Source organism: Artibeus jamaicensis, unplaced genomic scaffold, assembly GCF_021234435.1.
Source record: "Artibeus jamaicensis isolate MK-2021 breed Jamaican fruit bat unplaced genomic scaffold, CSHL_Jam_final contig_781, whole genome shotgun sequence".
Classification (NCBI taxonomy): domain Eukaryota; kingdom Metazoa; phylum Chordata; class Mammalia; order Chiroptera; family Phyllostomidae; genus Artibeus; species Artibeus jamaicensis.
Window position 1 is genome coordinate 6,583,608 of NW_026521968.1, and position 16,493 is coordinate 6,600,100.

The 16,493-nt window shown below is 49.0% G+C and overlaps 1 protein-coding gene across 3 annotated transcripts in view; it reads left to right on the top strand.

Moving 5' to 3' along the window:
• The first annotated feature begins 1,446 nt into the window (after positions 1-1,446).
• Positions 1,447-16,493, top strand: part of PIK3R6 (phosphoinositide-3-kinase regulatory subunit 6) — a 50,588-nt gene continuing 35,541 nt past the window's right edge. For 2 of the 3 annotated variants that reach the window (XM_053672714.1, XM_053672716.1), the window contains exons 1-2: positions 1,447-1,613; positions 14,192-14,299. In XM_053672714.1, the coding sequence (XP_053528689.1) occupies positions 14,287-14,299 (13 nt within the window). In that variant the 5' untranslated portion in view covers positions 1,447-1,613; positions 14,192-14,286. Of the gene's footprint in view, positions 1,614-1,961; positions 1,981-14,191; positions 14,300-16,493 lie in introns of those variants that run through there. The other variant, XM_053672715.1, reaches the window with a different exon arrangement.

A 16,493-nucleotide genomic window follows, 5' to 3' on the forward strand; every position in this document is an offset into this window, starting at 1 on the left:
CTGTGATGCCGTTACATGCCAGGGACAGAAAAGTGCGCTTGGGAAAGAAGCAGAGCCACTGAAAACATTTCCCTTTCTGGACTCCTTTTTGTTTTTCCCCAAATGTCCTCTTCTGGGAAACGAACAAAATGCATTCAAGCCCTTGCAGAAAAAGTGACAGAAACCTAACTCAGGCTCAATCAAAAAAGAAAAAAAGGAGAGGATGTATTGGATCACACAGTTGAACAATCCAAGCAGACCTGGGCTGCGGAGTCTCAGGCGCAGCTGAGTCCGGACCATCAGACACTGCTGCCGGCGGACACTGCGGTCTAACCCACCGGGCCAGATGGATGAGAGCACAGGAATCTGTGTGCTTTACAAAGGCCTAGAAATGTGTTGAAGATTCCCCAAAATATTGCTTGGCTTCCAAGTGTGAGGAAAAGAAAGACTAGGACAAGCTGGCAGACACGGCATCCCTCAGGCAAGCTGCTCCCCGGCGCAGCTCTCTCCCTGTGGCCAAGGCCAGCAGATGCTTTTCCATGCTCTGCACCTGTGTCCCCTCTGCTGGCCCTTGTCTCCTTGACACTCTCTCCTCCCCCAGCATCTGTGGCACCCCACTTTCCCTCCTGCCACTCTGGCTTCTGTTTTCACTCGTCTCTGCTGAACAAAGGATGACTAGGAGTGAGCCAGGAGATGGGCTTCGAAGAGACTCCCGCAGCCCAGGCGAACGCCTGGGTCCCTGAGGAGCTGCCGTCACTCAGGACCTCGGGGAGGAGTCAGAGTGACGGGATAGGATAAAAGCCTGAGGTTGGGAGTCCAAGTCGGACCGGACTGAGAAGGTCCGTGCAAGTCCCGCTAAGGAGTTTGGCCGCTCTCTTGAAGGTAATTGGGACTCCCTGAACGTATCATGTGATCGGGCTTTGTCTCACCATCAGCAAGAGGCCTCTGGCCATGGGGGGAGGCAGCATGAGAGGGGGACATCAGGTTGCTCCCGTAATTTAGCAGAAGATGATGATGGTCTGAGGAAGCCGCAATGGGGGAGAGGGGGCAAAACAGGTGGATCCAAGAGGTACTGACGGGACTTGGTCCCGTGTAGCTGTGAGAGGGGGAGGGAGCTGGAAGTGTAAGGTTGACACTCAGGTTGCAGATTCTGAGGTGAGGAGCAGGAAAGTGGGTTTAGAGGGGAAATGACAAGCGGGGTTTGGACTCACTGAGCTGGAGGTGCTTGAGGGCTTGAGCGTCCAGAGGTGGGGGTGGTCTGGAGTGCAGGCCAGAGGTCAGGGCGCTGCTTCACTGTCCTGCCAACACTAGCAGGACCCACTCGAGGTGCCTACCTCCCACCCAGTCAGAATAAAGAACCTCCGGTGACCACGGGTGGCCACAGAACAGCCTCGCAGCAGGATGTGTTCTGGGAGGAACTTTGAGGCCTGTGGGGAAGGGGAAGGAAGAGGAGGGGACAGACCTGGCCCATTCAGCACTGGGCTTTTCTCTGCAGACCTAGAGACTGCGGCTGAGGCTGAAAACACCAGTCTGGGCTCCTGTAACACATCGGGTTCTCTGGGGCTGGCAGCCTCCCAGGGCAGGAGCTAACTGGCCGGAGACTTGGGGAGCCAAGCTGCAGCAGCTGAGCCAAGGTAGGTGCTGGCCTGAGTGGGGTCCCTAAGGAGGGAGTAGAAGAGGCAGATCTGAGCAGAGCAGATGGGGCTGCCTGGGGGAGGGACGCTGGAAAGGGTCCTGTGAAGGCACGAGACAGCCCTGGCTCTCAGGAACCCATGGCCCAATAATCTTCTAAGAAGGTTTCTTAGATCTGGTGGCTTCTAGGACCACTGTGCCACATTAAGCTTGTTCAGCCCATAGTCACAAGAAGAGAAGACATAGCAGCCTGTGGGAGGACTTCTTTCTTTCCCGAACCCTGCAGGCGCCGATAAGAAGAGGAATTATACACGCTCAGTGCTGTAGAGCACACTCAGTATCCTGTTGGACTCTCATGAGCAATTGGAAGTAGGCTGGATATGTATTTTAATGCCCATCTTATAGGTCAGGAGACTAGGGTTTAGAGAGATGAAGCCATTTGTCAAAGATTACAGGGTAGGTACGCAACTCGGAATGAACCTTCTGGCTCCCTTTCTGCACCCCTTGTAGAATGTCACCTATCCATCACTCTCCTGCAGAAAGTGCAGCCACGGGGACCAATCTGGCCTTTCTCCCCACACACGTGGGTCAAGCATCTTCTACGTGTGCAACCAATGCCAGAGTGCAGCCAGGGCAAGGGCTCCATCCTTCAGAAGCTGGCATAGAAAGTCAGATGCGCCAGAGCCCCGGGCAAGGTGTGTGCAAAGGTGGAGAGAGGCCTCTGGATGTGGGAACCGGAAGGGCTTGGCGGAAGGTGCGCCTGAGCCTCGAGGGAGGCAGATGGTTTGTGCGGAAATGTGAGGTGCCAGGCATCTGGGTTAGGGCAGCGGGAAGAGACCCCCGGAGGAGGGACGTGGGTGTGGCCGTGGGTGTTGAAGGAAAGAATAGGTTCAGTTTGGCCACTAGATTGTAGAGTTTATGGAAGACATACGGGCAAGGGCCTCTTCTATTTCTTTATTTGGCTTTAAGAGGTTTTTAAAAATCTTATTTTTAAAAATTATTTTTAGAGAGAGGGGAAGGGAGAAAGAAAGAGAGGGAAAGAAACATCCATGTGTGAGAGAAACAACATTGATTGGTTGCCTCTTGCACGCGAGGGACCTGGCCTGCAACCAGTCATGTGACCTGATCAGGAATCAAACCAGCGAGTTTCACTTTGCAGGGTGACACTTTGACCAACTGAGCCACGCAGGTCAGGGCTGAATATCACCCCATTTAGTCTTCACAGTAACCTATGAATAGGTGTTATTGTTAGGTCTCCTAACAAAAGCTATGGAAATTGAGGCACAAAGGCTTTAAGCCCCTAGCCCATGCCGCTCATCTCTGTCATCTAACGTGGTGAACGTACGTGCCAGGCTGCAATCATCACCATCTGATCCCGCGGCTTCCCGGTCTCCGTCCTGTCTCCCTGGCCCTGGGAACAATGCTGTCCCCTCACCCTCAGACTGGCTTCCCAACATCCAGGTGTTTCCTTCCCAGCTATTGGCAGACATCGAGGAGGAAATGGGCCAGCCCCATCCACAGGGGACAGCCACAAGGCAGCTGGGCCCTCACCTCCCCGGCCCCTCAGGATGTGGGAAGCTCAAGTGGGCCTCATGGGAAGAGGGTCAAGGGTTGCAGGAACCTTCTCAGAGCTCCGAGAGCTGCCCTTGCTCTCCCTTCTCCCCTCCTGAGCCTACTAATCGCAGGCTCTGAACCAGAGAACCAGGTGTGTGGTCTGGCAAATAGGGCTGTCTCAGTGGAGAAAAAGGGCCAGCGTCCTGGAAATAGCCTCTGCCCCTGAAACCCGGGGTGTGTGACGCAGCAGTGGTGGGAGGAGAAGAAAGTGGACTGACGTGGGGCACGGGGACGTGGCAGGCTCAGAAGGTCCCTTCTCTCCATGCCAGGGTGGTGGGCCAAGGACCGGAGGGGGGCAGAGGTGCAGTTCTGGGAAACTCCATGTCTCTCCTCCTGGGTTTCGGTCTGGAAGGCGAGGCCACTGGGAGGTCTGGGTGGTGGTTTTTCTGACTGGACAGCCTGCCCTAGGGGTCAGCAGTGAGGGGCTGGGGTGCTGGGGCGGGCGGGCGATGGTCGGAGCCTGGGATCTTCATTGTGAAACACTGAGCCTGGGCCAGGCTTCTCCACATCCTCCTCTGAATCCCACTTACTTCAGCCTTCCTCCAGCCGTCAGCCCTCCCACCTCACCTCGCATCGGCTTAGGGAGGGCGGCAGCAGCTGCGAAGGCACTGCTATGGGCTTCTCCCTGCCGTGTGCCGCAGAGCCCGCTGTCTGGTTTTTCTGTGCATCGCCCTGGGGCCTGTTTCGCCCTAAGGCCGTGACCAGCTGTGCGTTTGCACCTGCCCTGAGAACTGTCTATTGTGAATGCCATGTACTTAAGGAGATACGCGCTTTACGTCCCAGCTCATTCATTCACTCATTTGTTCACTCATTCTCTTTGTCTCTGGCCTGGACCCTCTGTCAAGAACTAGGAAGGGTCTAAGATTTTACCCTACTCATAACTCACAACTTAGTTTGCCAACAAGTTTGTTTTAAGGACACTGGCAGAAAACAGTGACTCTAGGGTCAGAGACAAAGGACTTTATTACAGCACAGCCAGAAGCACAAGTGCCGTGTGCCGTGCTCCCGTTGCCCGCCCAGTCCCGGGGTTGGGGGTGGGGGGCAGCGTGAAGGCGGAGGAGGAGGAGCCCCGAGCACAACACACTGCCAGCAGATCCACCCGGCCCTCGCCCTGCAAGGATATGTTCATTGATTTTAGAGAGAGAGGAAAGGGAGGAGAGAGAGAGATGAGAGAGAGAAACATCTATCTGTTGCCTCCCATATGTGCCCCGAGCAGGAATGGAACCCTCCTATTGTACTGGGTGGCAAGTAAATCTGCCCTCCACCTGGGGGAGACACTCTCCCTTTTCCAAAGCTGTTCACAGCACAAACTCTTCTGAAGAGATGATCTGGAACAAAAGCTCCAAGGCGTGCACAAATCCATGGAGATTGTCCGCCATCACCCTCCCCTGTCCCCTCAGTATTGCCCCAGCTGCGCTGTCCCTTGAAAAGCCCAGGCACCTCGCCCCTCAGTGCTTTGCTGGCTCCTCCCCTCACCTGGAACATGGTTCCTGCAGCTGTCACCTGGCTTGCTCTCTTCCTCCGGCATGTTTCTACTCACATGTCACCTCTTCTGTGAGACCTCCCTGGTCGTCCTTTTCAGAACCACACCCCTGACTCTCGAACCCCACATTCTCCTCCCTGCCTCATTCTTACAGCACTGATCATCGTCCACTACATGGCTTGATCATCAAGCTTGTCTGTGCCCACCAGCCCCTCTGCGTACCCACCAAGGCACAGCCTTTATGAGAGCAGGTGTCTCTCTATTTTAAGGTGTTGCCACATCCCCAGGACCTAGAACAGTGTCTGACATGTAGAAGGGGCTCAGTAAATAGCGTTGACTTGAATGAATGAATCCATCCATTCACGGATGCTGTCTTCAGTCAAAGCTAGGTTTTCCTACCTTGCGTCTGTCCAACCTGTTGGACAGTGTCCATCACACAGGAAGGCTACACAGCTGCTGGACAGATGGAACAACGAATGGAGGCTGCGGGCAGTGCGGGGAGGGAGGCCACAGTGCGGTGACTGTGGGGCCTCTCCCAGGTTGCTGGGATTTCCCCTGCGGCTGCTTTCCCCGCTGCCCGGGCAGGGCGCTGGAGTCGCCTGTCTGGAGGCAGAGGCGGCGCCTTTCTTTCCTGCGATGTCACGTTCTTGCTGTGACTGGGGGAACAGGGAGATGGCAGGGCATGTGAGCTGAGCCCTGACACGCTATCAGCCCAGGTGGGGCCTGGGACAGAGGGCAGATGTCCCAAACACAGCTGGCAGAGGCCACTGCTATGTGTGTGTGGCCGAGCACACTGTCCTCGCTGCTGTGTCTGTGTCCCCCTTCCCTGTGTCTTCTTCGCCAGTGCTCTGAGCCTCAACATCATCTCTGTTTCCTGTGCCGTTTGTCCTCCCAGCCATGCCCGACAGACTTGTTTCTGCTCCCTAGCCTGAGAGTAGCATGGGGACAGTGACACTGCCTTGTCTTCATACGAGTGCCTGACAGTCATTCATTCAAGGCTATTTATCAAGGACCTGCTATGTGGTGTCAACCGGGTCAGGTACTGAGGACACAGCAGTGAACGTAACAGAGTCCTTCTACAAGCCCTTTTACAAGTGCAGCTGCAGTTCAGCGCCCCCTGATGGTTGCCACATGAATTGTGGGCCCGGTTTTGTCAGATATTCCACTTCTTTTAAGTAAAACATGGGAATCTTGATTTTTTTTAATCCTCACCCAAAAATACATTTATTGATTTTAGAAGGAGAGGAGGGAAAGAGAGATGGAGAGAAACATCAGTGTGAGAGGGAAACATCTATCAGCTGCCTCCTGTATGAGCCCCAACCAGGGATCAAACCCACAACCTAGGTATGTGCCCTGACCGGGAATTGAACCTGCAAACTTTTGGTACACGGAATGACGCTCCAACCAACTAAGCCACCCTGTCAGGGGTTGATTATGGTGTGAAATATGACTTTTAAATGTTTGCTGCGGATTAAGATATTTTAACACTGTGGCTCCTTCTGGAAAGGGAAACTGATAGGCCAGAGGAGGAGTGAGAAGAGCCCTTGCTTTTCACTGAACAGCCACTTAAACCCTTTAGACGTTTGCCATGGGCACGGCTTTCAGTGTGAAAAGTGAGTCTTAACACTAGACCGGGCAGGGGCATCTCCGTGAAATGGGTATGTTATCAGTGTGCTGCGGACATCTGCTCTGTGAGAGTGGGGACGTGCTCGTCATGGGCTAGGGGTGAGGCTGCAGTCATTAAGAAGTCATAGGCTGCCCTGGCCAGTGCCTCAGTCGGTTGGAGCATCATCCTGTACACCAAAAGGTTGAGGGTTCAATCCCCAGTCAGGGTACATACCTAGGTTGCAGGTTCCATTCCTGCTCGGGGCACATATGGGAGGCAACAGATAGATGTTTCTCTCTCATCTCTCTCTCTCTCTCTCCTCCCTTTCCTCTCTCTCTAAAATCAATGAACATATGCTTGGGTGTGGATTTAGAAGAAGAAGTCATAGGCTGGTAGACCCCCACCTCCTAAGGGCAAGGACCGTGTCTTACTTATCTCCACACTTGGGCCCCGCACAATTTCTGCCCTGTGGACGAGGTTCCACAGATGCTGCTTGATTTACTCAGTGACCTCATCCACTGAAACCACCGCCAGGAACTAGGAACAGAACCAGAGAGCCTCTGAGCAGCCCAAACAAATGTTCCAGGTCTATAGATGGAAGTTTCATGCTCTTTGCCTTAGATCAGTTTCTCAGGCTTTATTTCATACAAGACAATCCCTTGTGCTTCTCTGGCTTCCCAGCCCTCTGCAAATTGGCAGCTGGGTGGACAAACAGACAGTTCAGACAAGGCTGTGGCCAACACAGAGGGCTGCGTGCAAATTCGAAAGAATCATCCCCTCTGAGCAGACAAATTAAAGCAAGTGCTTCTTTGGACAGATGAATTACTAAACCTCATTCTTCCTGACTGGGGAAATTACCAAAAGGCCAGGACATGGTGGGCTGGATAGCAGCCCCCATTCATAGTGATGTGCAAGGTGCAGCTGAGACGGGCGGGCATCACACCCGAGAAGTCAGAAAGTCGGAGCCACGCAGCCCCTGAGTTCTTCACCATGTTAAGGTGTAGTACATGCCATCGGCTCCAATGAGGTTCACTCAGAGAGGCAGTATGGGCGCTCCAATGGGCAAGCTTTAGTTTGTAAGAAACTCACATCATCCTTGAGTAAAGACAAGTGAGATGTTGATGCATTTTGAGAATAGTGTAGCTTCTGCTTTTTCCATTTCCTGTCTCTCTGAAGCTTGGCCCCTGAGAGCGCTCCCCCACACTGAGGTGTGGTCAGCAGCCCTAAAGGACAGGAAATAGGCAGAGGTCCCCCGCAGACGAGCAAAGGGGCTATACAAAGCATCCCCAGATGATGCTGCACACATGTATACAAACACTTAATAAGTGTTTGATGAATGAATGAGTGACAGAACAACTAGAAGAATGAATAAGGAAGATTTCTGACAGTGATTGTTTAAGCTTCTTAAAATTTTACTTTCAGTAGAAAACCAGCCCAGACACCCCCAAATTTACACAGTAAGTTCTGAGACATACACTCCCCTTTCAATTTATATTGTTGTGATTTCTTTTCCTTTGAGGCTACTTGGTGTTTATTATTAACCGATTCTATCTGGACAGAAGTTCACCTGAGTGTTCATTTTATTTTACCTGGAGAAAGGGTGATCCGAAAGGTTTGGGGGAGTTGGGGAGGGGTGTGGAAGGCAAGAGAGGTGGCTGCAATTACACACCCCACGCTGAGCTCTAGCCCTGGTTTCATCATTCGTTGGCCATGTGACTTTTGGCAAGACACTTCATCTTCATTCATTCATCACATACAAGGTCTGTCCAGAAGGTATCCAGCCATGTAATATGAAACAGAGACACTTATTGAAGAAGATGCAAGATACAAGAAACACTGTACATGGGACAATGATGCCTCAGTCCCCTTCAAAGTGGGCACCTTGGGACCTCCCACATTTCTTCCAGTCACCATCTGCTGCCCTGCAGTATTTTTCTAAATCTCATCAACAGTCTGAAATCCCTTTCAAAGGTGATTTTAGTTTTGGGAAAAGCCAGATGATGCAGGATTTGGGCTGTAGGGGGGCTGAGTCACCTGGGCGATTTGGTGTTTCACCAAAACACCCTGCACAAGACATGATGCAAGAGTGGGCGCGTTGTCGTGAGGAAGCTGCCTATCACCGGTTGCCCACAGCTGTGGCCTTCTGAATCATCCAAATAATTTCCACCGAGAAATGCTCAAGCTTAACACAAAATTTGATGCATATTCATTGCTCTACTTGCTCAGTCATTTTCAATGTGACGGCCACACAGTGCACATGCCCACCCAACAGCGTCTACCACCCCCACTGACTAGTGAAGTCGTCATTGTTCACACATGCACGTTCCAGTACACTCTCCTTGGCTGCCAGGTTACATCAGCGTCACACAAACCATTCTTGTTATATTAACAACGGCTGCACTTTTCCCAGACAGACCTCGTATTTCTCTACAATATAGATTTGCTGTATACTGAGTGCCACTACTGCCCTGGGTGCTGGACATGCTGCAATGATTACGACACACCAGTACCCAGTGTTTGTGGAGCTCATGTTTAATGAGTGGCCCAGAAAACTAATTATTATACAAGAAAAGTTCTGAGGTGATACATGCTATGAATAATTTTAAGAGTGCGCTAGAGCATAACTGGGGCAGCTATTTTGGAGAGCTTAGTCAGGAAAGTCCTCTCTGAAAGAGACATTTAAAATAAGACCTGACTACTGAGAGGAGGCCAGCCGTGGGGGACCTGGAGGAAAGGTGTTCCAGGCCGAGCGTCCAAGACTCTGAGGTGGGACCGAGCGTGGTGAGTTGGAGCAGCACAAAGAGCCATGAGATGAGACCCTGGTGAGCCAGGGGATAGGTTGGTGAGGTGAAGCTGGAGAGGTGTGCTGGGGGCACAATTGAGGCAGGCTGCAGAGTGTGGAGTTTCCTGCTGGATCCAAGAGAAGCCATTGGAGGGCTTTAGTCAGAGACCAGGACGCAAGGGGGAGAATGGAAGCTGGAAGACACAGTGGGGACACTACCATAGTCTGGCAAGAGACAATGGTGTCTTAGACCGGTGGGGCAGAGGGGTTGGAGCAGAAGTTATGAAGCTCATTCTTCACAACCACACAGGTAATAGAGGGGGACTGGGAACCTGGCATCGGGGTCACACTTGGGAAAGTTCTCTTGGCCTCCTGCCACCACTAGAGTTGGGATCAGGACCCAGATCTGCCCTGTTGCCCCTGCCGGTGCACGCTGTGTGGTGGTCGGGCCATGCCATATTGCCATTTTTCAGCTCCTCTGACTATTTCTGCTACACAGTTCTGTGAGTTTTAATACATGTATAGACAGACTTTGCCGCACTCAGGATACAGAGCTGTTCCATCACCCCGAAGTTCCCTCTAGCCCCTCAATAGTCAACCCCTCTCCTTATCCCAACCCCTTGCAACCACTAATCTATTTTCTGACCCTGCTTTTCTTTTTCTAGAGAATGCCATATACATGGAAGCATGCAGTGGGTTACCTTTTAAGCCTGAGTTTTTCAACTCAGCACAATGTCTTTGAGAGTCACACATGTCATTGTGTGTATCCATACTTCATCTCTGTATGGCCGAGTGCTCCACTGTATGAACTATCAGAGTTTGCTTACCCACTCACCCACTGAAGACACAAGGTTGTTCCCAGTGTGGGACAACTATCAGTAGAGCTGCTGTACATGTCCGTGAACAGGATTTGGTGTGAACACGAGTTTTCATTTCTCTAGAGGAAAGAGTTAAGAGCAAGATTGCAGAATCCTATTGTAAGTGATGTTTAAGTTTAGGAGAATTGCCGAACTCTTTTCCAGAATGCCTGTGTCATTTTACATTTCCACCAGTAATGCACGAGAGTTCCAGTTCCTCCACACCCTCTCCAGCACTTTGTATTGTCTGTCCACTTATTTCTTTATCAAGAGGGGAAGGGAAGGAGAAAGAGGGAGAGAAATATCAATTGGTTGCCTCTTGTACTTCCCCAACCGGAAACCTGGCTCATAACCCAGGCATGTGCCCATAGGGAATTAAAACAGCGACCCTGTGATTCTCAGGATGGTGCTCAATCCCCTGAGCCACACCAGTCAGGGCCACTTGTCAATTTAAGTCATTCTAATAAGTATATGGTGGCTCTAAACATGCTTTTTTTTTCTGGTGCTTCTTTGCCATCCACACATCTTTTTTGATGAACTAGCTGTTTAAAAAATTTTTCTGTTTGGGGGTATTATTTGTTTTCTTACTATTGAGTTTTGAGAGTTTTTCAATATATTCTGGATATGAGTTCTTTGTCAGATATGTGATTTGAAAATTTATGTATTTTTCAGTCTGTACTTTGTCTTTTCACTTTCTGAAAGTATTTTTTCCCAAAGCCAAAGTTTTTAATTTTGGTGAAATCCAATTTGTCAACTTTTTCTTTTATAAATCATGCTTTTGGAATGATATCTAAGAACTCTTTCCTTAACCCAAGGTCACAAAGACTTTTTCTTGTTTTCTTCTCCAAGTTTGTGGTTCTACCTTTTATGTTCAGAACTAGGATACATTTTTTTTTTATTAAATAAATTTATTTATTTTTTTGAATTGTTTATGCTGTTACAGTTGTTCTATTCCCCCCTTCATTCCCCTCCACCCTGCCCCCCAACCCCCCCATTACCCCCCCCTTTAGCTTATGTCCATGTGTCTCAAGTCCTTTAGGTTCTGTATTTCCCATACTATTCTTGCCCCCCCATCTATTTTCTATCTACTGTCTATGCTACTTATTTTCTGTACCTTCTCCCCCCTTCTCCTCCTCCTACACCCCTGTTGCTAACCCTCCTTGAGATCTTCATTTCTATGTTTCCACTCCTGATCTAGCTGTCCTTTTAGTTTGCTTTCGTTTTAGGTGTGGTTGTTAATAACTGTGAGCTTGTTGTCCTTTCACTACATTTTAAGTTCATTTTGGTTTCAGCTGTGAGGTTTAAGTTGAGATACTTTCTCTCTCTCTCATCAGTTGTTCCAATACCATTTGTTGAAAAGACAATCCTTTCTCCTCTGTATTGTCTTTGCAACTTTGTCAAGAATCAGTTGGCCATATCTGTATGTGTCTATTTGGAGGCACTGTATTCCGTGCCATTGGTCCGTTCTAGCTCTTCACTAAAAACTTTATAGTAATTTTTAAAACAGGGAGATGAATCTTCAAATGTTTTACTTTTCAAAATTGTTTGGCTCACAAATTTTATAATTTGCTTATCTGAATCTACAAAAAATTACTGCCAGCATCTTTACTGGAAGTACATGAACTCTATAAATAAAGTTGCCGACTCATAAAAGGCTGATGAAAGAGTCAGGTAAATAAATGGAGACCCCCACTATATTCATGGTTTGGAGGGCCCACTGCAGTGAAGATGTCAATTCTTCTATTTATCCCTCTCCATTTCTTTCTTTTCCCTTGGTGCCATTGCACATGGCATATAGAAATATGACCGGCATGTGTTGACATTTATTCTAATGCTGTGTTGGGTTGTTGGGTGGGAGTGGTGAGGGCGGGCGGCCCGGCCTCTTCCTAACCTTCGAGGGTAGCTTTCAGGCTAGCTGTGTTGGTGGGGGGGCAGTGGTTGACACCCTTTATCAGACCGATTAAGTTCCCTTACATTCCTAATTTGCCATAAGTTTTTCTCGTGAATGCGTGTTAAAAATTGTCAAATTCTTTTACTGTCTCAATGATAGGATCACACGTTTTTCTCTCTTAGCCCCTAGTATGGTGGGTTACACAGGCTGACTTTCAAGGACTGAACCAGCCCTGCACCCCTGGGAAAACCCCATCAGGTTGTCATGCATCATTCTTCTTATAGTTTGTTGGACTTGGTTTGCTAATGTTTTGGTGAGAACTCTTTCACTGGTCCTTTTTTGTACCATCTTTGTGTGGGTTTGTTGTCAGGATAATGCTGGACTCGTCAAATGGGTTGGGAAGCATTTCCTTCCTTTTCACTTTCTGGACTCATGGATTATTTCAAAATGTGTTGTTTAATATCCAAGTAGTTGAAGGTTTTCCAGTTATTTTTATGTTACTGATTTCAAGTTTAATTTCATTATAATCAGCAAGGCTACTTTGCTTAATTTCAATTATCTTAAATTTGATAAAGTTTGTCTTATGACCCAGGGTATGGTCTATCTGGATGAACTTAGCAAGAATTTATATTCTGCTATTATTATGTGTAGGGTTTCATAAAGGCAAGTTAAATTCAGTTGGCTGATGGAATTATTCAGTTTTTCTGTATCCTTGCTGACTTTCCATCTGCTTAGTCTGTCAATTATGAAGAGAATATGGGGAAAATTAGCCTTTAGTTTTATTGGTTTTTTCCTTCATGTACCTTGAATCCCTGTTGTGAGGTCCCTACCAGTTTAGAATGGGTATATCTTCTTCATGAAGTGACCCTCTCATCATAGTGCAATTTCTCTCTTTATTTCTGATGAGGTTCCTTGCTCTGAAATCTATTTTGTCTCCTACTCACCTGAAACCACTTCAGCCTTCTTTCGATTAGTGTTCATATGGTATATTTTTTCTGTTTTCAAGGTTAATGTACATTGGAGCATGTTATCAAAATTTCATTCTTTTTAAGGCTGAATAATTTTTCATTGTGTGTATACAACACATTTTGTTCATTCATCTGTTGAAGGGTATTTGTCATGTTTCCGTCTCTTGGCTATTTTGAATAATGCTGCTGTGGAGGGTGGTACACAGGCATGTGTTGGAGTTCTCATTTCCAATTCTTTGGGACATTGACCTAGAAGTGAAGTTGCTGGGTCGTAACGTGCTTCTGTGCGCAACTTCTCGAGGGGCTGCCAGACCAGTTCCAGTGGCAGGGGCCCCATGTCACAACCCACCACCAACGTACCACGGCTCTGATTTCTGAACATTCTTGCCAACACTTGTTATTTTCTGTTGTTTTTCTTTTTAAAATAGCTATCCCGATGGGTGTAAAGTGTTTCATCTGCTTTTAAAACTATTTTTATTAAATTATGCTGTCAAGGATAAACTGGTTTTTTTCCCAAAGAATCTTTATTCTTTCTCTATGCTTTGGGGCTGTTTAAATAACGTGGAAGTTGTCTTGCTTTGCAGGTTTGTGAAAACTCGTGAGAGGAGCCGCCTGAGCCAGACAGCACTTTTTAAGAGCTGGTTCTCTGACACATTTTCTATTTCCTCAATGGCTACTAAAATAAGTGGGGTTTTTAACTCTTTTAGAGACATCTGAGTTGTTTCTATTTTCCTAGGGAACTGTGTGTGATATGGAGGGCTCAGATCTCCTTTGTCGCCGTAGATGTAAGTGTAGATGTAGATACAGATACAGTATTTGCCATTCCTAAAATTGTTTCTCTGTTCTTGCTCTCTCTAAATTAGTTTTTCCAGGTGTGTTGTTTGAAAAACTTTTTTTCTTCCAAGAACAGGCTCTTGAACCCATTCAGAGTCCCCCTGCTTCTCATCTGTGGAGTTTGTTGCTCTGGGAAGCAGATTTGGGGGGCCCCTCCTGCTGGCGTCACAGTGGAGCAGCCCAGGGTCATGATGGAGGGCATGGGCTCTGCAGCCAGACGGTCTGAGTTCAAGAGCTCTTTCTTTTACTTACTAGCTGTTTGACTTTGAAGAGTTATTTAAGTTCTCTGCTTTAATTCTCCCATCTGTAGATGAGGAGAAAATAGTACTTATCTTATAAGGTGGATAATAATACTAAAGAATTAAGAGCATTTACATGCTTAGAAGAGCATCTGGCATGAAGCAAGCACCACGGAAGTGCTTCTGAAATGAATCCAGACATCCCTCCAGGGTGCTGGCAGCGTAGGTCCCCTGAGAGCCTCTCCATTCCCCAAATATACTTTCTGCACCTTCCCACCATTTACAAAAATGCCTCTTATTTTGCAGAACCACCTCTGTGCAAGAAAAAACAAACAAACCACTTTACTTTCCATCCTGCCAGCGGAGACAGCCACATCCTCCTCATATACGCCCCGGCTCCCATGGAGGCTTCTGGTCAGTATGGTTGGGGGAAGGTAGGGAGGGGGTCAGTGTGCCCAGCTGCATTAGGGGGAGACCCCCTTGCAGGTGAGAACGCCCCCAGGGAGGCAGGACCACCTCCACCCAGCCAGACTGTGAGACTCCGCTCAGCTGCCCACTCATGAGGATGTCTTGAGAGACGGACATCCACACACTTGCAGGAGTCTCAGCTGTTTTCAGGTCACTGAGCTGGACATTGGCAATAATGACAATATAGCTATTTAACAAAAACCTCTGTAGGGCTTACAATATATCAAGTAGTCATAACAGCACTCGACAAATGTTAACTCATCTAGTCATTATAAAGATAGACATTATCCCTACTCTGATTTCACAGAAGGGGAGAGTGAGACTCGGAGAGGGCTGGTGTTGACCCCAAAGCCATGTAGGTGTTGCATGGTTAGGTTAGATCAGGACTGGAACAGCAAGGAGCTCCTGCTCTCAGTGATTTCACTGTGGGTTGCCTCCTGCCAATGTCAGAAGGATTCTGTGAGGTAGGAATATCAGTATAATTTTCCTGAAGGGGAAACCGAGGCTCAGAGAGGTTAATTAACTTGCTCAAAGCCACACAGCTAGTAAGTGGCAGAAGCAGGACTGGAGCCCAGATCTGGCTGAATCCTCTTCCTCATATCAACCTGAGACAACAAGGAGGGGACCGTCACCCTAACATGTGCATTAATCAGTGGTCACCCAGCAAGTCAGAGCATCCCTCAGGCCACCAGGCACAGACCCCAGTGCCCTTGCAGATCCCTGTCCTGGGGAAGGTGAGGGGACACCCTATGGCAGGCACGGCTACCAGGTTGTCCTCATCCCCAAGAAAAACACACTCTGCACACCCGTTCACAGTCAGGGAGCCGCGCCTGCTGAGAGGACCCCGCTGCACCAGGCAAACCCAGTGAACCCCAGTGTCACAATAGTCTGGCTTCTCTTACACCAGAAGGGGGTTGCAACAGGAGGGTAGTGGTGGGGTCAGCTCGGTGAAAATCTAAACCACCTAACTTTGTACCCTCTTTAATCATAATGAAAAACACATGCTGTGCTGTGTTCTAGGAAAAGAGGTGTGCCAATGAAGGTTCTTTGGACCCAGGCCACAGAAACCTATGTGGCTAATTTAATTTTTAAAAGTGGCCAAGCATTGAAGGAACAGCTGAAGCACAGGTACCAGAAAGCGCAAGCAACAGGGCAGACTTGCCACCAGGAGCAGGAGAGGGAGACAGTGACCTCACAGAGCACTCCAGGTGCACTTCCCTCCCGGCCACCTGCACCCGTTCACCTGCAGGGAGAGAGTCTGCCGGCGGCCTTGGTCCCTAGCCACTCCGAGGCTAGGACAAAGCTAGCCACCTGAGTCAAAATCTCACCAAGACTACAATGTGCAGGGAAGGCTGCCGGCCAGCTGATACTGCTGATAGCCACCCCCAAAGATATGACAGAGGACCCCCACATTCCAATGAATGAAAGAACTGTCCCAAAATTATAATGCTTGCCCTGGGAGCTCTGGAGGGTATTTTCCCCTGACAAACCGGGCTGCCTTCCCCAGTTGCCACTGGTTTAAACTTTCCCACCTCCTTATGGCCATTGGGGTTCTCTCCTCATAGAGTTAAGAGGGGCCCTGAAAAGTAAGATATTTATTCTGAGGAATGCAAAAGAGCAATGTTTCAAGGGCACCAAAGTTATTGTTATTTTGCCATCCCACAAACATAGGCAAGATTGCAAACATTTATAGAACAGTCTGTGCCTCTATTTCACATGGTGGTCAGCGGCCTTGGGCACAGTAGGGAGGAGGTCCATGGGCCCCAGTACTCTGGCTGCTGAGCCCACGATTCCCATGAGCAGCTGGGATGCTGAGGTGGAGCTGTCTGCACACCCGGGGAGCCTCCGCTCCTCTGGTGGGCAGGGAGGTCCGGGAGGTCCCGCTGGGCTTCTACTTAATCAAACCTAAACCAGCTTCAAGCTCTCACTTTCCATGATGAATACGAGTTCCAGTGTCATTTACCTGAAGTGCCTCCCCCCAAACGGGCTCCTGTGGAAAGACCAGGGCTTACAAAGTCTATACGGTGGGGAGAGTCTGTGGTCTTCATTCCACTGTGGCTGCAGACCCCGCAACAGGCTTGCATGGTCCATAGGGAGAGAGCGGGCTCCTCTGGGACACTCCTGTGCTCTGGCAAAGCTG